The sequence below is a fragment of the Cololabis saira genome, chromosome 20, assembly GCF_033807715.1.
Source record: "Cololabis saira isolate AMF1-May2022 chromosome 20, fColSai1.1, whole genome shotgun sequence".
Taxonomy (NCBI): domain Eukaryota; kingdom Metazoa; phylum Chordata; class Actinopteri; order Beloniformes; family Belonidae; genus Cololabis; species Cololabis saira.
This window is the reverse complement of record NC_084606.1, coordinates 9944934-9966728: the sequence shown is the minus strand read 5'-3', so window position 1 is coordinate 9966728 and position 21795 is coordinate 9944934. Positions and strand designations below refer to the sequence as shown.

Below are 21795 nucleotides of genomic sequence, written 5' to 3'. Positions count from 1 at the left end.
TGATGCATCTTTCCTCCTACAGATTTACATATCTCTGTGTTCAACCACGCCTCTTCTTGTCTCTCCGTCTTGCTGCCCTCATCACCCCTCTTCCTCTCTTTATCTCCTCTCTGTACAGTACAACTCGTCTCGTCCCAGGGAGGAGTGGGAGATGTGGCACCCAACCCTGATCGCCGAGGCTCTGTTTGCCATCGCTAACATCTTCAGCTCGCTCAGACTCATCTCCCTGTTTACCGCCAACTCCCACCTGGGGCCGCTGCAGATCTCCCTGGGGAGGATGCTGCTGGACATCCTCAAGTTTCTCTTCATTTACTGTCTGGTAAGACCGTCTGAATAGGAGTCTTAGTCCATTTTACCTTGTTTTTTTACATGTAACAAGGTTTTCCACCTTCCCACCTTTCATCACTTATTTTTGTGTCTCAAATGTACCTGTTAGAAAGAAATCACTTTGTTGTATTTTTTTTTTTGTTTTAGTTTATTCTCTTCCTGACCTTCAAATAGGACTTATTTAAAGAAAGAAAAAAACACTTTTTCAGTGAAATTGTTCTGGGGTTTAAAGTCAGCAACTCAAAAGTTCAGAGATATTACCATCATGCCATTTTGTTAAAGCTGTTTTGGGTCTGAAAATGTCTCATTCAGTGATTGTTTTACTTTGTGGTGTACGGCAACATCACAGACCCTGATCAGAATAGAAGTTTATTAAGTTTCCTTTGGGGATTGGTAAAGTATTTTGAATTTGAAGTATCCAGCGTCCTCGCCTTTATCTAAAGCCAGCTCCACATCATGCAGCATTTTCTATTCTTTAGAAGTCGGTCGCACACATTTTTAACACAGATTTCCAAAGGGCCACACCCTGAATAGAAAGGGGCGGAGTCAACCCAAGTGGATAACTCCACCCCCTAAAACCAGCTGCTATGAACTGAACTGTAAGCTGCAAATAAAAGTTAAAAAAGGGATATTTTATATTAAATCCACATGTAACTTCTTTCCAAAGCATGTCAGAGACGTTTCATGAGACCCCACGAAAAGAAAAGTCAATTTATGACAAAAAGACGTGCTGATGAGTGCTTTGACTGTGTCACAACGCATCATCACTTCATCTGGACCAGGGGTCGGCAACCCGCGGCTCTTTAGCGCCGCCCTAGTGGCTCCTGGAGCTTTTTCAAAAATGTTTGACCTTTTTTTTCCTTTTTTTTTCTTCTTTTTTTCCCCTTTTTTTCTCTTTTTCTTTTTTTATTCTTTTTTTCTTCCTTTTTCCTTTCCTTTTTAATCTCCAATTTCGACTTTTTTCTTGACATTTCGACTTTTTTCTGGACACTTCGACTTTTTTCTCGAAATTTCAACTTTTTTCTCAACATTTTGACTTATTTCTCGACATTTCGACTTTTTTCTCAAGATTATACTTCAACATTAATCTCGAAATTTCGACTTTTTTCTTGAAGTGCATAATGAAAAAAAAAATCTTCCCCCAGTTATAACTAATATACATACATGCAGCATGTGTTGCCTTCATTCTAAGGCTTATACAAAACTTTTCATTTTTTGCGGCTCCGGACATATTTGTTTTTTGTGTTTTTGGTCCAAGATGGCTCTTTCAACATTTTGGGTTGCAGACCCCTGATCTGGACTTATGTCACATTGAGTTCACATTAGGACAGGACTTTACTTTTCTTGTCATAGGCTGCTTTCAGACCTGTGGCCCGTTTGTTTTGTTCCGATTCAGGGGCTAAATCGATACAGTTGTTTCGTTTTTCGTTTGTGGCATTTGTGTTCACAAGGCAACCGTCTGTAGCGGTTCAAAGCCGTTAACAAATGCCATGCACGAACCAACTGTTCTCTCATTGGTCAGAAATGAACGCGGAAGGAGTTTCCTCTTCCGTACCCCTGGGAAAAACAACAAGCCCCTTTCACACGCAACGCGCAGACCGCCGCCGATCCCATTCATTTATGTGCTACCGCGGCGCAAGAGCGGACTGCTCTGCTGCCGAGCTCCGCGCCTGCCTGCCTCGAATTGAACATTTTTTAATTCCACCTCCATCTCGGCACGTCCAATAGGAGAGAAGGGAGAAGGGAGAAGAGAGAAAGTTGTGTCCAATGGGAGAGAAGGTGGTGGAGGCTGCGCCGACTCTTCTCCTTGCGCCGCGGTAACCAGAGGTGTCCAAAGTATTCACATTCATTACTCAGGTAGAAGTATAGATACTAGAGTTTATAAATACTCCTGTAGAAGTTGAAGTATCAACTCAAGTTTTTTACTCAAGTAAAAGTATAAAAGTACTGGTTTCAAAACTACTTAAAGTATAAAAGTAAAAGTAATGTAAGGGGGAATAGGCCATTAAGGACAAAAGCCATTGAAAATGAATGCATCTTAGTATAATGCAAATATATTAAAGAACCATATATGTGTACTATTGAGCATTAACATGTGTTTCAGAGAGCAGAAGATATGATGACTAGTTGCCTATAAGTATTGTAATGGTGCAAAAAGTCAAACTTCAGAGGCATGTTATCATTTATCCTAACCTTTATTGGAATGTACATCCAAGTTTAGATCCCGTCCACACGTAGCCGGGTATTTTTAAAAACGAATATTTCCCCCTTCCGTTTATAAAAAAATGTGCATCCACATTACATCGTTTAAAAAAAAAAACCCTTCCACACATAACCGAAGATCTGCGTTTTCAACCACATTCATAAGCATTCCAACCTGTAGATCATCTGCGGCTCCCGGGGAAGCTGCACCTCCGCGGGCACCGGGGCTCCGCGGGGGCTCCGCGGGCACCGTAGGGTGTGCGTCGCCGCGTACCCTACGGTGTAGCCTCTGCGTCGGTGTAACGCAGTAAGCGGTGGTCAAGAGCAGAGATCATTTATTTAATAAATAGCTTGGAGGACAGATGCTGGATCATCTGTAGTTCTGTAGTGAACAAAAGTCGCACGTCAGAGCAGATTTGTTGTTGTTTTGGCGCATAATGTGACGTTCGAAAACGCAAAGCTCCGGTTGTGTGTGTCTACACGCATCTACATAAACAGAGTTTTCAAAAATCTTCACTTTGCCCGGAGTTTTTTTAAACCTTCGTTTATTTGCGTTTTCGTGTGGATGACAGGTCAAAACGGAGGAAAATATCTCCGGTTTAGCAGATACCCGCAGATATCCGGCTACGTGTGGACGGGGTCTTAGTTGCAGGAATCTGAGGGCAACGGATGTAAGAACAAAACTGGACAAGAACATCTGAAACAACCACAACCAAATTCACTCTATCCGGATGGAGCAATTTAACTGGATAGTTTTTTTTTTTTAAAGGCCGGAATGAAATAGAGTAAAGAGGCTGTTTTTAAAATGTAAGGAGTAAAAAGTAAAAAGTCGTCTGAAAAATAATTACTCCAGTGAAGTATAGATAACCAAAATTTCTACTTAAGTAAGGTAACAAAGTATTTGTACTTCGTTACTTGACACCTCTGACGGTAACATACACATGAATGGAGTTGTGTTGGTTGCTGTGTGGATTATGTTCTCACTGCAAACGAACCGCTTCACGTCTCGAATGGAAGTGAGCCGAGACCACCTCTCCTAGACGATCTTGGCTCGCTTGTTTTGTGCCGCATCCGAGCGCGATTGCTGTGTTCACGTAAACCAAACGTACCGATCTTTAGGGGGAAACGCTCCCTGTTCCGGAACACTGCTCCAAACGGGACAGGTGTGAAAGCACCCATAGTCTCTGGTCGGCACAAGATGGGAACTGGAGCGACATCCAACGTTCGCTAAAGACTGACACATCGCCGTTTATAGACTGGGGCTATAATCTGTTGTTCTGTTGTAAACACATTTTGCCTTCCATATAAATCCATGTCACGCTTTCCATTATGTTCCTTTTCACATAAGAAGATGAAAGCGAGCGAGCTGCACCCTTGACTGGCAGCAGAAAGTCATTATAGGCCTATTTCATTACATGCCGGGCTCATTAATACCTTCTCGGGGGATCTCATAACCTACAACACAACGCGCATGTGGGTAGCCTCGCTCCCTGCGGTTCCTAAAACCAATCACGGGCCGCCCCGGGGCACCGGCAGCTTCCTGCTTACTCAGGAGCAGCTTTATTTAAACTCAACTTGTGCGGCTCCAGTCCTGTTTGAGATCAAAGTTTTGCTAATCGGGCCCCGAGGAGCAGAAGGTCGATGCCGGTACTGAACAAAACATCAAACTGTGGAAGAAAGGATCGCGTTCGTGCGATCAAACACAAGGTCCCTGTGCGATGACGGAGACTAGTTATTAAAAATGAAGAGTGTGTGTTGTGTGGTGTTTTGTAGGTCCTGCTGGCGTTTGCTAACGGGCTGAACCAGCTCTACTTCTACTATGAAACCACGGCGTCGGAGGAACCCAGCAACTGCAAGGGCATCCGCTGTGAGAGGCAGAACAACGCCTTCTCCACGTGAGTGCCATCGATACTGATCACTGATCAATACACGTGTCCACAGGTTTGAGAAGGACTGAAACACACCGGTTACACATCCAGCCCCAGGAGCAGCACACGTCTGATGGGTTCAGATACATTTGGGTGATTTAGTTGTAGGGGTGTAACAATATATCTGCCACGAAATTTTGCGATACAAAAACGTCACAATACGTGTCGTGGAGGTGACAAGGTGTATCGCAATATTCTGTTATTAATATTAATCTATTGTGTTGACTAGTAACGCGCATCCGACCCGCCGACCAAAATCTTCCTCCGCTCAGAAGAAACTAGTCCCGTTTTGTGGTCCCGTTTTGAGCTCTGAACTTTTACTAATGTAAGGCTGGTGTAGAGTTAAGCCTTACCTTATTAATTAAACCTTTTTGGGGTCGTGAGTAGGATAAACACGGGGAAACTTCTGCTGAGCTCCAGTGTACTTTAATGTCCCTCAACAGTGTAGGATTTTAGAACATCAACACAGCACCTAGTGCCGTACTGTGGCGTATCACTCCGCCCAATCTAAAACAGACTAATCACTACAGATAAACTGACTAGTGTCATTATAGTCCCTGATTTACATCAGAATATAAAGAATATATTTATGAAATAATGAACCCTGAATTACCAAAATAAACTTCTTAACAAAAATAAATCTCCTCTTACACTTATAAGGTGAGCAGGAATCAATATTTTTTTATGATTTTTTTATTTACTTTTATTTATTCATTTAATTTTAGTTGTTACATTTCTGGAAAAGAAAAAAGTCAAATCATATATGAGAGAAACTATTCAGTTTGTGGCAAATTATTTGTACTTGTATGAAACTGAAGATGCATAATGCAAACCTGACATTTACTTTTAGTTCAGTTTGTGTAAAATGGTTGGCCTGGCTTTCTCTTTAAAACTTAAACAGTTATAAAGCATTACAAACTGTAACAATAGGGCAAACGCACAGCATTGTTTTGTATTTTGTGTGTTTCAAATAAAAGACATTTTTTTCCAGTCATATGTTCCTCATGCAAGGTTGTTAAAAAAATACTGCTATAATATCGTATCGTATCGTTATCGTGACCTCAATATCGTGTATCGTACCGTATGGTGAGATTAGCGTATCGTTACACCCCTATTTAGTTGTGGGGGAAATAAACTTTAATCACATGCTGCTCAAGCGCTTTTATGGTTCCAACTGAATTTTTAACAAATATTGCATTTTTAAAGTCCTCATCAATGATTAAGTGATAAGTCTTTCTTCCAGTTTTACAACAGAAACTCCAGGATTTTGTGTTTTTTTTGTGTGTATTTTATTTAACTTTGGTCCAGAATGAAATATCCTATCAACTGTAAGGTGGGTTGACATGAGTTCAGGTTCAGATGTTCCTGTTCCCTAGATGATAAACGTAGTTACTTTAGTTTGGATAAGCTGGCATCTGCATGTCCATCCATCCATTTACTTCCGTTACCGGGTCGCGGGGGCAGCAGTCTGATTAGAGATGCCCAGACTTCCCTCCCCCAGCTCTTCCGAGGGGAGTCCGAGCCGTTCCCAGGCCAGCGAGAGACTTATGGCGCTTTTCCACTAGAACCTACTCAGCTCGGCTCGCCTCCACTCGGTTTGGCGCCTTTTACCAGGGGTCTAACGTGCCGAGTAGATACTTTTTCTGTTTCTACTCTGCAGAGGTTCTAAGCGGTTGAGTCGGGCTGTGACATCATCACACTACAGGCCACCGATTGGTCGGGGGGTTGGAGTCAGACGTCTGAGTCAGGAGGAGGAAATCAGGGAAAGAGCGACTCTGACGGCGGTTTCTTGTTCATTTTATTCCACCATCAACGGCAGCGCAGAAAAGTGCTCCGTGGTCTGAGGTGCAGATGTTCATAAACCTGGTGGTGAGGAGAGAATTAAAAAGGGATCTAGACGGGCGATAAGGAACGACCAGATCTACCAGGAGCTCTGTCACTTCATAGCGGCTCACGGCTCCAGCTGACTTCTCAGCAGCGCAGAGACAAACTAAAAAAATTAAAAAGCGTTGCCGCTTGAAGCTTCTCTCTCTCTCATTTTTTAACTTGATATCTAACACAAGCCACAGACCCAGCAGCACATCTATCATCTCCTCCAGGTTCTACATCTTTAGTGTTGTTGTCTTCTTCGTTTAGATACACAATCAAATACGTCACAGCAGCTGCGCTCCAACCTCCTACTTCTGCTCCAGGTGCCGAATTGTTATGGAAAAGAAACCAGGCTGAGTTGAGATGAGTAGAGCCGAGTAGGTATTAGGAATGGGCGATATTTTACCGTTCACGAAATACCGTCAAAAAAATTCCTCACGGTAAGAATTTGTCATCTCGCGGTAAAAACGATAAATTCCCGTTGATGATGTTTTTGTGTAAAACTGATTTTTGGAAGGAAGGAAGGAAGGAAGGAAGGAAGGAAGGAAGGAAGGAAGGAAGGAAGGAAGGAAGGAAGGAAGGAAGGAAGGAAGGAAGGAAGGAAGGAAGGAAGGAAGGAAGGAAGGAAGGAAGAAAACAAGGAAAGGAAGGAAGGAAGGAAGGAAGGAAGGAAGGAAGGAAGGAAGGAAGGAAGGAAGGAAGGAAGGAAGGAAGGAAGGAAGAAAACAAGGAAAGGAAGGAAGGAAGGAAGGAAGGAAGGAAGGAAGGAAGGAAGGAAGGAAGGAAGGAAGGAAGGAAGGGAGAAAACAAGGAAAGGAGGAAGGAAGGGAGAAAAGAGGAAGGGAAGAAGGAAGGAGAGAGCAAGAGGAAAGAAGGAAGGAAGGGAAAAATGAAAGAAAGAAAGAAAGAAAGAAAGAAAGAAAGAAAGAAAGAAAGAAAGAAAGAAAGAAAGAAAGAAAGAAAGAAAGAAAGAAAGAAAGAAAGAAAGAAAGAAAGAAAGAAAGAAAGAAAGAAAGAAAGAAAGAAAGATTCCCGTTGATGACGTTTTTGTGTAACAAACATGGCGGATCTGAGAGCGAGATAGATTTATAGTTAAAACGGTGGAGTTGAATTGGTATTTTTTTTATCGTCATTTTTATCGTTATCGGGATAAATGCCAGAAATTATCGTGATACATTTTTTAGTCCATACCGCCCATCCCTAGTAGGTACTAGTGGAAAAGTGCCAAGAGTCTCTCCAGCGTGTCCTGGGTCTTCCCCGGGTCTCCTCACGGTACCTGGAACACCTCCCTAGGGAGGTGTCCATCCAATAGAGATGCTCAAGCCACCTCAGCTGACTCCTCTCAATGTGAAGGAGCAGCGGCTCGACTCCGAGCTCCTCCCGGGTCACCAAGCTTTTCGTCTCTAAGGGAGCGTCCAGCCACCCTGCGGAAGAAACTCATCTCGGCCGCTTGTATCCGCGATCTCGTCCTTTCGGTCACTACCCAGAGTTCATGACCATAGGTGAGGGTAGGGGCGAGGAACTTCGCCTGTCGACTCAGCTCCTTCTTCACCATGACGGTCTGGTACATCGACCGCATAACTGCGGACGCTGCACCGATCCGTCTGTCAATCTCCACTTGAGAGAGGACCTCGGTGGATCTGCATATGTATGTCATACTTTTCATTTATATTGTGTCGTGTATACTGCATAAGTTGCCTTTATTATCACTAAACGCCGGCTAAATCGGAATTCAATCTCTCAGTTTTTATTCATGACCCCTTTATCAGGATCATCATCGTCATCATCGTGATGAAATCTGCTTAAATAACCTTCCCATCAACTTTATCTGCACTGTTTATTAGCTAATGTAGCTGCACTAGCATTTAAACATCTGTGTCTGCTTCTCCAATCTAGCATGTTAACGCTATATTAGCCCTTTTCTGACAGAGATTGTGCAAAGACAACCACTTGTTAAGACTCATCCGTATCTCTCCTCAGAAAGAAACTCAAGCATCAGTCCTGCCTCGACTGTTAGCGAGTTAGCATTCTGATAGCATGTAGATCTGCCCATTACTTGAAACATAACCTTGTGAACTAGTTCAGGATCAGTTTCTTATTATTTATTAAATCATTAATTTAGTTGGGAATTCAGCTCTGTTCTTTAACCAGCATATAAATAGCTGAATATTGTAAGAAGAGTCACAAAGTTCTGTAGCAGAAGTTGCAAAATTATCAATCTACATTAGCGTGCTAAGAGCAGTTTTGGCGGTTTTCCACTAGTACCTACTCGCCTCTACTCGGTACCGGTTATTACCTATGTTTTTCACTCCTACTTGGCCGGGGCTCCAACCAAGCTGAGTCAGGCTGAAAACACGTCGTCTACGGGTTTTTTTTGCCTTTCCTTCTTGACTTTAAATCACTGTTTAATACATATTGTCAATTTAACCCTTGTGCTGTCTTTGGGTCAAAATGACCCAATTCTTCTCTCCTTCTTTCCTCCTGCTCTCTCCTTCCTTCTCCCTTTCCTCTTTTCCTCCTTTTTTACCCTCCTTTACTCCTTTTTCTTCCTACCTCCCTTCCGTCATTCGTTCCTTTATTACCTTCTTTGCTTTTCCTTCCTTCTTTCCTTATTTTATCCATTCCTTCCTTCTTCCCTCCCTTCTTTCCTTTTCTCCTTTCTTTCTCCCTTCCTTCCATCTTTTCTCCCTTCCTTACTCCCTTTCCTACTTCCTTCCTTCTTTTCTCCTTTCTTCCTTCTTTCCTCCCTTCCAACTTTTCTCCCTTCCTTACTCCCTTTCCTACTTCCTTCCTTCCTTATTTTCTCCTTTCTTCCTTACTTCCTTCTTTCCTCCCTTCCTTCCTTCTTTTCTCCTTTCTTCCTTCTTTCCTTCATTCCATATTTTCTCCCTTTCCTACTTCCTTCCTTACTTCCTTCTTTCCTCCCTTCCATCTTTTCTCCCTTCCTTACTCCCTTTCCTACTTACTTCCTTCCTTCCTTCCTTCCTTCTTTTCTCCTTTCTTCCTTTCTTCCTTCTTTCCTCCCTTCCTTACTCCCTTTCCTCCTTACTTCCTTCTTTCCTTTCTTTCTCCCTTCCTTACTCCCTTTCCTACTTCCTTCCTTCCTTCTTTTCTTCTTTCTTCCTTACTTCCTTCTTTCCTCCCTTCCATCTTTTCTCCCTTCCTTACTCCCTTTCCTACTTCCTTCCTTATTTTCTCCTTTCTTCCTTACTTCCTTCTTTCCTTTCCTTCTCCCTTCCTTCCTTCTTTTCTTCTTTCTTCCTTACTTCCTTCTTTCCTTCTTTCCTTCTTTTCTCCCTTCACCCTCCCTTGACCCAAAGACAGCACAAGGGTTAACACCAACATGTCAAATCTGCAGCAATGGGGAGAGAAAATTATTTTATTAATGTGAAATATTTTAGCTGCAGTTCACACATACAGTCACCAGTTTGCACATGGGAGCATAGAATAGATGATGTACGTCTAATTGAGGTTAAATGTTGTTGACTTGAGGTATCAGTGTCCAGATCATCTTGAGCTTTACCAACGATGACGCCACTCAGATTTCATGATCTGTTACTATGAAAGAATAAATGCTCTCAGCAAAGATGTCGCCGTAGCCGTTTGCAGTATTTCTCCCCCGTACATCAGTTCTGATGCGCTGCTGATGGATCAAAGTCAGCGGGGGGGGGGGACGCCGTCCCACCTAAGCTGAATGAGCACACAGGTCACCACGGTGACGGGTGAGATGGGTGATGAGTTTATACCTCACTCTGCAGTTCAGACAGTCCTGTCCATGTTTCCTGTTTCTGCACAGGTACCCCCCCCCCCCAACTCCTCCTCGCCTCATCTGTACTTCACGCACACTTAACCATTAATATGTTGCATCGTTTCACACCCAACCGTCTCTGCCTCGCTCTCTCTTTTTACTGCCTTCACACATACTCTCTGTTTCACAGCAGCTCGGCTCTCCCTCGCTGGGTTTGGGAGCTTTTCCAACGTCTCACTCCTGCAGCATCGATGCTTCTTGGTTTCTGATTCCTCCCATTTAACATCATCATCATAATGATGCATCATGGATAAAGACTTATCTGTATACTTCATATACTAATATGTGATGAAAACAGAATTTTCCCGATACCTTTTTTCCTCCGTAAACACGACATTGTGCCGTGGACATTTGGGCCGAGCGTTGACTCACCGTTGACTCAATGTTTGAGGAATTCTTTAGAAAACCTACGAGTGACATTGCAGTTTTATCACGATGATTATTTAATCAAAAACTGTAATTTCACCACAAAACGTCACTCTTACTATTGTGATGTTTCCCGAATGTTCTTGAGTCACCACAACGTCCCGTTTAGGCCTGTTAATAGCTCTAGTTTTAACTGGAATCAGTATCTGAGCAAAGTCACCGTCAGTGCGGTTCCATGCACATCTGAATCAAGCTATTAGCAACAATCTAGATAAGGATTAAACTGGAGTTTCCCAGAAATCCGAGTATTCATGCACAAGAAGACAATTGATTATTGAATGAGGTGTTTGACTCTGCGACGCTAGGTGGCGCCACACGCACTTTTGCGTTGGGTTCGTCTTCATTGTTTGTTTTCTTCTTCTTCTCCTGTGTTGATATTCTGGCTTTCGTGGTGTCTGTCATTACCCGAAGTGAGTCGCAACCCGATTTGAGTCACACATGCATAGTCGCGTCCAACATCGTCGGCCATCTTGGAAAGCAATATACGGCAACACCACTTGGACAAAACATACACTTGTTTTGATATACACTACTCACAATAAGTTAGGGATATTAAGATTGCTTTTCCTATTTGGTCTAAATTTTAATGAAATAAGTAAAAGTTCCCCATGATATTACTAATGATGAATGAGAAGAAACACCATTTTCATTAGTTTAATATTACCCCAAAAATTTAGACAATAAAATAGTCTCTCACAATATCCCTAACTTATTTTGAGTAGTATGTATGTATGTATGTATGTATGTATGTATGTATGTATGTATGTATGTATGTATGTATGTATGTATGTATGTATGTATGTATGTATGTATGTATGTATGTATGTATGTATGTATGTATGTATGTATGTATGTATGTATAGAATAGAATAGAATAGAATAGAATATCCTTTATTTTCTCCCTCAGTGGGGAAACTTATTTGTTGCAGTACACACATATAGGGGAGGGGTAAAAGACAATAAAAAATATATAAGAAATACAAAAGATACGTATAAAATATGTATAAACAGGATATGTATAAAAATCACTTTTATGTATATACAGTTAACAGTGCAGAAAAGCAGGTGGAGTGTGAGGTAGATTGGCATATATTGCACATCTCAAGTTATTGCACATATTATTGTCTGTTGGCTACTGAGAGGCGTGGTTATATAGTCTGATGGCAGCAGGGAGGAAGGACCTGCGATGCCTCTCGGTGGTATGTATGTATGTATGTGTGTGTATATATATATATATATATATATATATATATATATATATATATATATATATATATATATATATATATATATGTATGTGTGTGTGTGTGTGTTTAGATATGATCATATATAGAGAGGGATGCATAGATATGTTCATATTTTTTCAGTTGGGAATGGTATAAACTAACACATTTTTAACATTACATTACAATCATTTTACATTCATAGAGCTGGATTTGGATTTCCTATAAAAGTTTTGGTAATGAAAAAAGGCCAGGATTTATCTGATGTTTGACTTGATTTGATGTTGCACTCTTATATTTTTATACAGACAAGGGTATCACCCTTTCTAGTTTGTCCAAGTGGTGTTGCCGTAGTAGGCTATGTTGCTTTCCAAGATGGCCGACGATGTTGGACGCGCCTGCGCATGTGTGACTCAAATCGGTTAGCGACTCACATCGGGTAATGACAGTGTTGTCACTTCCAGAAGGGGGGGGGGTCCCGGGGCAGTCACTAGCTCGGCTAAGCGTGGGTTCTGTATACATGCTGGAATAACTCTGATTGGGAGCATTATCTGGCACTAACAGCTCCATCTCAAGAGCTTCAGTTCGGTTCGGCTACAGCCTGACTAAGCTGTATACATGGCTGTTAAAAATGAGATATCAGTCGGATTAAGGCAACAATTTGACTTTCTGTTAGTGCATATAAACGTACTGATTGAGAAAGACTGAAACCAGCCGTCCGTTGTTTGTCGTCTCTGCCGTGGCTTTCGTAAAATCCCTCTCCAGCGTGTGTTACTGCGCTGAGCCGTTTACCTGCAGCTCCGTCGTTCCCTGACTCTGCAGACGACTCTCATGCTGCCGTGAATCACATCCCCTCGTCCTCTGTGGACCCACCGTCTGTTTCTGTGTACGACATCGTCGCTCTGCCCACTAAGGCGTAAACTCCTGACCTGTGCGGCACACGGCTCTCAGCTGAGCCACTGCTGAAACAGACGATGCATGTGTCCCGGTCAGTTTTGTTTCCATTTTCCCTAATTTCATTTACTTCATTCATTCCTCTCAGAGGCACAAAATTGACTTATAATAATAATAATAATAATTCATTTTATTTGGAGGCGCCTTTCACGACACCCAAGGTCACCTTACAGAATAAAAACACAAGAAATACAATTAAAAATACAATAAACATCCATACAAGCAACAAGACAAATAATAAACAGTAGACAAACAAACTGGTGGGAAGTAGTGCGTGATGTCCGGTTATAGTGAATGGGCAAGTTTGAACAGGTGGGTTTTGAGTTGTGTTTTGAATGTGGTGATGGAGTCTATTTGTTTTATGTGTGGGGGGAGGGAGTTCCAGAGTCTGGGTGCCGAGCAGCTGAAAGCTCGGGCACCCATGGTGCTAAGGTGTGAGGTGGGAATGTAAAGGAGTCCAGCAGAGGTTGAGCGGAGGGTGCGGGAGGGGATGTAATCTTGCAATAGGTCACAGAGGTAGGTGGGGGCTAGGTTGTGAAGGGCTTTGTGGGTGAGGAGGAGGTTTTTGTAAATGATACGGTATTGGACTGGGAGCCAGTGGAGTTGGATGAGGACGGGGGTGATGTGATCGGATGACTTGGTGCGGGTGATGATCCGGGCGGCCGAGTTCTGTATGAGTTGCAGTTTGTCGGTGAGTTTGGTTGGGAGGCCAGTGAGGAGGGCGTTGCAGTAATCAATACGGGATGTGATGAATGAGTGGACCAGAATTTCGGTGCTGGATTGGGACAGTGCTGGACGGAGTCTGGAGATGTTGCGGAGGTGGAAGAATGCAGTCCGGGTGATGTTATGGATGTGAGGTGCAAATGAAAGTGTGCTGTCCAAAATGACGCCGAGGCTCTTGACGTGGGGGGAAAAGGGTACCGGGAAGCCGTCGATGATGATGGGAGGGGCGGGAGAGGGTTGTGACTTGGTGAGGGTGGATTTGGAGCCGATGAGAAGAGCCTCAGTTTTATTGCCGTTGAGTTTTAAAAAGTTATTGCTCATCCAGGTATTGATGTCGTGTAGGCAGGTGGTGAGGGAAGTGGGAGGAATGGCAGCGGTGGGGTTGGAGGAGATATATATCTGAGTGTCATCGGCGTAAGTGTGAAAATGGACCCCATGGTGACGGAGAATTGAACCTAGGGGTAGGAGGTAGATGGTGAAGAGAAGTGGACCCAATACTGACCCCTGGGGGACACCCATTGTGACACCCGTGCACCCAGATTTATGGTTCCGTAGTTGGACAAACTGTTGACGGTCAGTGAGGTAAGATGAAAGCCAGGAGAGTGCAACACCAGTGATCCCAATGCCAGCCAGGCGGTCCAGGAGTATTGGGTGAGAAATGGTGTCGAAAGCTGCGCTGAGGTCCAGGAGGATGAGGATGGTGAGTAGGCCGGAGTCAGCTGCACGGAGGAGGTCGTTGGTGATTTTAACCAGGGCTGTTTCAGTGCTGTGATTGGGACGGAAACCGGATTGGAAGGGTTCGTGGAGGTTATTTGAATTGAGGTGGGACTGTAATTGTGCTGCTACCACCTTTTCCAGCCCTTTATTAACATGTATAAATTATTTACTCGGAAGTCATTTTAATTTTTCTATAAAACGTGAAACTCTTTCTGCCCTCAAAGTTTGGGTGGAGGAGGAATGAGCCTTCTAGCAGGAAGATCCTGCGTCTTTATCTGCTGCAAATGTTTATTCCTGTTTGCACAACTACAAATCCGAAAAAGAGAGAATATGGGACAATATGAAAGTGTTTGTCACCTTCGAGAGAAGTTCATACAGCAGCAATTTGGTGCTAATAAAGAGAAGGAAACACAGTCATGAAAGGTTCTGCAAACACATCATGTCAACAGTGAAGTTTACCTGCCAGGCATTAATAAATAATATAACCACATGAGTTAAGGGATTACAACAGAGCTACAATCATAAATGCCCCTCCAAATTCCCCCGTGCAAGTTAAGACGCCGTAGTCTCACCTTGTTCTGAGGCCACATGATCATGTGGGCTGTGGTATCTGGGATGGATCATCACGCGGTGGCCGGATTAATCAATAATCCATTGGTTGCATCGCCGTCCTTGGCAAAGGTCATTAATGCAGGCGGGTTCGCTGGGAGTTCAGAGCAACATCTACTGTAGTAGAAGACGTCTTTTACCGAAACATTTGTGTGTGTTTACCAGACAACGGAAAAACCATCTTCTAAACACGTTATAAAGACGAGACGGAGGAGGACCAGGCCACGTGCCGGTACCGGACCGGTCTGCTCACCGTCCCCCCTCCGTCCACACACCAATCATCCAATATCGTTGCCACGTTCAGACGTGTTTGAAGGAAGAATGCTTGATGTCTTCAACATAGCGCCTTTAAATGTTGCAAGAAGGATAAACAACTTCTCCAAAATACGAAAGCACAATGATTTGAAAAGTGTCGTACGTCTAAGAAGCAAACATCGATGTGTGACGTGAAACGGTATGATACAGGGAAAATGTGAGGAAACTGGGTCGGTTCCTGGAGGATGCTGCAACCTAAGAATAAAAGTAAAGAAAGTAAGAGCTCCTTAAAGACTCTGCTTCGGAAATAGTTGCAATCAAATTTAAAGCTGCAGTGTGTTAATACCACACACACACACACACACACACACACACACACACACACACACACACACACACACACACACACACACACACACACACACACACACACACACACACACACGTCCAGAAAATCTTACATATTCATAAGGAAGATAAGCTCTGCAGGTTGGAATGAATTAATTGCATGCTGTCTGACTGCCAAGTCTAAACACACAAACACCGAACACAATGTTTCTGTGGTGCACACACACACACACACACACACACACACACACACACACACACACACACACACACACACACACGCTGCGTCTCCTTCTCAGCTACCCTCCCACATAACTTCTGAAGTGTAGCAGTGAAGTGACTGAGTGGCTGCGAGTCTCAGCTGTAGATGTGGAGAACGGAGGAGCAGGGAGGAGAGAAGAGGTGGAGAGGAGGAGGAAGGACCGGGCCGATAGCGGGTCCGATGAGGAAGTGAAAAGAGTTGCAGTTCCTCAACTGACCACTAGGGGTTGGCTTGAAACCGTGTGGACAACCAGATTCCAGTTCGGGGATCCAGACGTTAGACCAGGGGTCGGCAACCCAAAATGTTGAAAGAGCCATATTGGACCAAAGAAACAAAAAACAAATATGTCTGGAGCCGCAAAAAATGAAAAGTCTTGTATAAGCCTTAGAATGAAGTAGGGCTGGGCGATTTTGTACAAAAATAAAATCCCGATTTTTTTCTCTGAAAACCCGATTTTCGATTTCGATTTTTTTGGTAAAACTACAAAAGACAATGGAATAAATTGTTTCAAATATTTTATCTTTATTTTAAAGAAAAATAGCAAACAAATTTCCCTATTGGGAATGAAGTGCAATTGAAAGATACTGTAAATCCTCCTTGAGTTTAGTAAAGTGACAACATTTACAATTTTCTTGACCAAACAAAGATGACTAGACGAGCTCTGTCTGTAATGCAGCCAGATGCAAAAAAGGAAAATCGATTTTCCGATTTTCCTTTTTTAACATCGATTTTGATTAATAAATCCGATTTAGATTTAAAATCGATTAATTGCACAGCCCTAGAATGAAGGCAACACATGCTGCATGTATCTATATTATTTATATTAGCCTACTATCAAAATGACTAAGTTGGCTACAAATACATAAGAGTTCACATACCTGCATAAAAGTGCATTCTGCTCAATATCCATCACATCACACGACTCTGCTGGCGCTGAATTTATGTCCTTGATTTGCTGATCGGTGATGCTGCTGCCATTTTAATGGCCCTTTCCTTCACTGTCTTAGCGGAGAGAGTTTGTATTATCTCGGTTTGGTTTTTGAAGTCTGCAAATAGGTCTGCAAACGGTTTTCCACGCTTTATTACCTCTCCAGTTGCAACAAAACTTGCAGCAGTAGTGGAGTTTGGAGATGAAATCCACTTCTTAAATCTACTTTTGCGCTCCTCTAATTTCTCCTGAGGTAATGCAGTCGCACTTTTTCTCTCACTTCCAACTGGGTACTCGGCTACAAATGGAGCATGCCTTCCCTGGAAATGTCTTTCCACATTACTCTTTTTGTTATTGGACGACTTCTCGCTACAGAGCAAACATTCAGGCAATGAATGCAAATGATTCGGTCCAAGAAACGTTGAATCCTCTTTTCTCCTCAGTTATTTTTCTCTTTTTCCCTTTGGAAACAATCCCTTTGGCCGGTTTGTTTCCAGCAGCCACCTGCCTGGCGCCGCCCTGCTGGTAGAAACGTGTGTCGCAGGCTATGACGCAAATCTTCGTTAACAGAAATGTTTAAATTTGATATTTATTCTACACATTTTTACAGCATTGGAAAACGTTAAGAATGTTTGTGTCATGTTTGTCCTCCTACAGAAACCATATTAAAACAAAAAATATACTTCCCTCCCCCATCTATCAAATGTTTTTTGCAGTTTACAACACTAAATTCAACTTCCCTCACAAACATGTGATGAATAAATATCACATGACCAGATGCAAAATGACATTTTCAGTAAGTTAAACACGGTTATTGTTCCAAAGCTATTTATTTATGTAGTTCCTGGTTGGAGGTTACTAGTTCCTGGTTCCTGTTACCGGTTACCTGCAAAGACCTGCACCAGTGCTGCTTTTATATCCATTAAAATGTCCCGTTCCTCCTGCCAGCTAACCATTTTTTTATCCGTTTTAGTGTGGCGTGCCTTTATTCAGTTTGGTTTTCTTCATCCGTGGCAGAAAAGTATTCACTTTTGTTGCTCCTGCATAAAAATCATGAATATATAAAATGCTTTAAAGTTGTACGTGTAAAAAAATTAAATAAATCTGACAGAAACTACAATCTGACCTTATTTGGGGACCTTTTTTGGATTTTTTGCTTTTAATGGACTAATGATCTGAATCATCGACTATATTAATGAATGTGTTTACACAGGACTTGATTATTTAATTAATTATTCATTTTTGTTCTAGTATTGATAGACATATGTTAAATGATTTTGAATGATGTAATCTATTGACCATATGAGGGAGGGAAGGGGAGAGCGTGTGCTGTTGTTTTTTATTTTTATTTACTTTTTTATTATTATTATTATTATTATTATTATTATTATTATTATTATTATTATTTATTTATTTTGGTTTAATTAATGTTATGAAAAGTAAAAAAAAAGGGGGAAAATATTGATAATTATATTGTTATTGTAAATCTAATTTTTTTTTTTAATGCCCTCAATAAAAACATCTATACAAAAAAAAGAAACTACAATCTCTTCCCTCAACATTTTGCTCAAAACACCATCAAATTAAATAAATAAATAACTTCTAATCCTAGTTTGGTCTGAAACTGCTGCATTACTGATACGGCCTTTCAGGACAAAATCAGAGACTTTTACCAGCAGCAGCTTTAAGCAGCAGGTGGGAGGAGGACGACGTCAGAAAGGGAAGTGCAGGTTTTCTGCAGACCTGAGATGTTTTCCACCACTACAGACCAACGAGAGGAGTTCAGTGTGGAAACGAAGGGGTGAATCCGTGTAAAGCAGCGAGCAGCAGCAGGAAGACAGATGGTAATTAATGCAGGACTTGTAGCAGCTAAACCTCAGTGATGCAGTGATTAGATAAACCAGACATGCTTGGTTTAGTCCAGCTAAATGTGACCTTTACAAGTAACCTGCTGGGACAGATGCTTCCTTATAGGAACCATATGGATCGTCCTCCGTAGGAACCACTCGGAAAAGGGCAACTGCTTGCAAAATTACTTTAATTTACTTTGGGTTAATTAAAGAAAAAGTCAATTTGCAGACGATTGGATTATTTAATTAGTTAGCTGCCTATTAGACGGTATGTTCCTTAGCAGCACCCAAAAAATCTATCGCAGCTCTTTGTGTTTTGTTCTTCATTTGATTTATTCTTGTCTATTTTGTTTTAGTCAAAACCAAATAAGTAGTACGAGGTATTTTTAGGGGGATTGTCCCCGAGAGCAGAGAATTGTAACTTTACCAAACAAGGAACCCTAAGATGACTATTAGATCTGCCTCTGTGTCATTATTCGGTTCCCTGTTGGGCTTTAAAGTAGCGCCAAGGAACTTTTGTCATCTTTAACTCACTGAGTCAGCAAATATTCCTCCAATATTCCTTTTTTAATTTAAATAAAAAATCTGAACCAAAAATAAGATCTTAAATGTTTTAGCTGCTGTAAACAGAAGTAACCTCCCCGTCATCACCAGCTCGATGCCGGACGCTTCTCTTCCGTTTATCTTTCTGGTCGTTATTCAAACGAGCCGCTCGCACACTTCTGGAAACTCGCCCTGCAGGGCTTTTGGAAGTAAAAGCTAAGTGACTTACTGATGAGATGAGCTATAAGTCACTCCGGAGTACAAGTCGCACCAGCCATAAAATGCATAATAAAGAAGGAAAAAACATATATAAGTCGCACTGGAGTATAAGTCGCATTTTTGTAGGAAATTTATTTTATAAGATCCAACACCAAGAACAGACATGTCATCTTGAAAGGCAATTTAAAATAAGGCAACAACAGGTTGAATAATTGTACGGTTTGCTTACGTTACATGACACAACTGAGAACGTGCCTTGTATGTTAACATAACATATTAAGAGTTATTCATAAATAACATAGTAAGAATTTTACCGAACCATCCGTGTCAATCCAAATAACTAAAACCCAATGAAATCTTCATCCTCGGTGTCACTTTTAAACAACTCCGTTAACTCCGGAGGTAGAAGATGCAGTCACTTAACGTCAGACTCATCGTCAGTTGCAGTTCGCCCTCTTGTGGTTCAGTGGGAAAATAACACGTGAAATGATAAACCGGTAATAATGTGTTAATAATTTCACACATAAGTCGCCCCCCCGGCCAAACTATGAAAAAAAAACGTGACTTATGGGCCGTCAGTCGCTCTGCGCCCCGCCTCTGGAACTCCCTCCCTCCCGACATCAGGAACATTAACTCACTATCAATCTTCAAATCCCGTCTAAAAACCCTCCTGTTAAAACTGGCCTGCTCACTTTACTTTCTCCCCCTCTTGGCTACTGCTGATTTATTGCGTTTATATTGTTGTTTTTGCTCTTTTTTACTCTTTTAATCGATGTTGTGAGCACTGAAATGCGCCTTAAATAAATCAAATGTAGTATTATTATTATTATTAGGGCCCGAGCACTGACAGTGCGAAGGCCCTATTGTATCTGTAGGAATTTTTATTTTTCTCGTTTTTCTTCCGACGAAATGAGGGCCTTTTTGCCCCCCTAAACGTGCCCCAAAAGTCACCAAATTTTGCACGCAAGCCAGGCCTGGCAAAAAATTTGATATTTCATGGTTTGCATTAATGGGCGTGTCAAAATGGCTCAACAGCGCCCCCTAGAAAACTTCGTGCCTCAAGCCCCACAATACGGTTTGACGTACATGCACAAAAATCGGTACACCCCTGTATCATGTCACAACTTAAAGAAAAGTCTCTTGGCGCCCAGGTGTGTTATACATCAAAATGTGCATCTCGATCCTGCGACGATGCGCATTACTTTTCTCAGTCAAAGGTGTTACCGTGGTGACGATAGACGCCAAAAAGTGCGCTCCCCCAATAATCTGATTAGTCCATATTTGATAGTTCTTACTTTCTGCCATAACCTTTGAATGGTTTGACATAAAGAGTTGTGGGTGGTGTCATCGGACTCGGTTTTTAGTACTTGACCTTCATTGGCATGAATTAGCCCCGCCCCTTCTTCTGATTGGTCGTTATTTGATAGTTCTTATAGGAATTATTCTATTTGGATTTAAAATCGGAATAAACCAGCAACTTACTTGGGAATTACCGTATTGACCCGAATATAAGACGACCCTGATTGTAAGACGACCCCCTCTTTTTCAAGACTCAAATTTGAAAAAATACTTTTTTTTAACACCAAATTAAATTTTTATACAGAAAATAATTACAGTACATCTGAAACAAATGATTATAACAATATTTTTGAGAGAAAAAGCCTGTTATTTTGCCTCATTCAAATCATGATCTTGAAGTTTGCATCATAACTTCTTCGACCCACTTTTCTCCAGATTGTCGCTACGTTTCTCCACTTTCTGTTATCTCTTCTCTTATTTTCTTATCTTTTCTTTCTTACCGCTATGTTTTATTTTTCTTCTTCGTGACAGGGGTTCGCTTTGGCCTGGGGAGTTTAGTTCAGCTTTCGCTTTAAAGATATCTGGCGCCATCTAGCAGCGTAAATGGGTATGACGTCTAGACCCCGAATGTAAGACGACGCCCACTTTTTCAGTCTTATTTCAATGAAAAAAAACCCGTCTTATATTCGGGCCAATACGGTAAGTTTAATTCGGAATGGCCATTTTCATTCGGAATTAGATGTTTACATGGTAATTTTTACTCATTTTAAATCGGATTTAATTTTAATTCTGAATTAAAGAGGATTTAAACTTCCCATGTAAACGCACTGATTGACAGTTTGTGACCAAACCCTGATTAGTTTGGTAAATCTGAGCGTGTTGAATTCCCAGGGTGCAGCAGGGCACTTGTTCCACTGGTTCAGAGCTCCTCTGGTTTCCTGGGTTACTACTGAGGTGAGTCGAATGCCAGGGACGTCACTCGCGTCACCATGTCCATCGGAGACTTTACATCGGATCATATTGCACACTGATTAAATTCTACTGACCGAACCTCTTTATGTGATGATTCAAACCGAGGAGGAAGATGAGGGCGAGAGAAGAGCGTAAACAAGCTCCAACGAGAGAGTGAGAAGCAGTTTCATCCCTCCCCCCTTTACTTTTCCTCGTATTCAGGCTCTTCCATCTTTTTGGTTTCGTAACTGACACAATATCACGCTCTGTTGCTTCATTCATCAATGATCTAACCCCCCCTTGTTTACCTCCCAGCCTCCTACTTCCATGCAATGTCACACACAAGCCCACAAC

At 42.0% G+C, this 21795-nt stretch overlaps 1 protein-coding gene across 1 annotated transcript in view; it reads left to right on the top strand.

The window, feature by feature from the left end:
• The window catches only part of trpc5a (transient receptor potential cation channel, subfamily C, member 5a), a 260870-nt gene that overhangs the window by 175706 nt on the left and 63369 nt on the right, over positions 1–21795 (top strand). Inside the window, exons 12-13 of the mRNA XM_061709480.1 lie at positions 119–319; positions 4303–4424. Of these exons, the coding sequence (XP_061565464.1) occupies positions 119–319; positions 4303–4424 (323 nt within the window). The remainder of the gene's footprint in view (positions 1–118; positions 320–4302; positions 4425–21795) is intronic.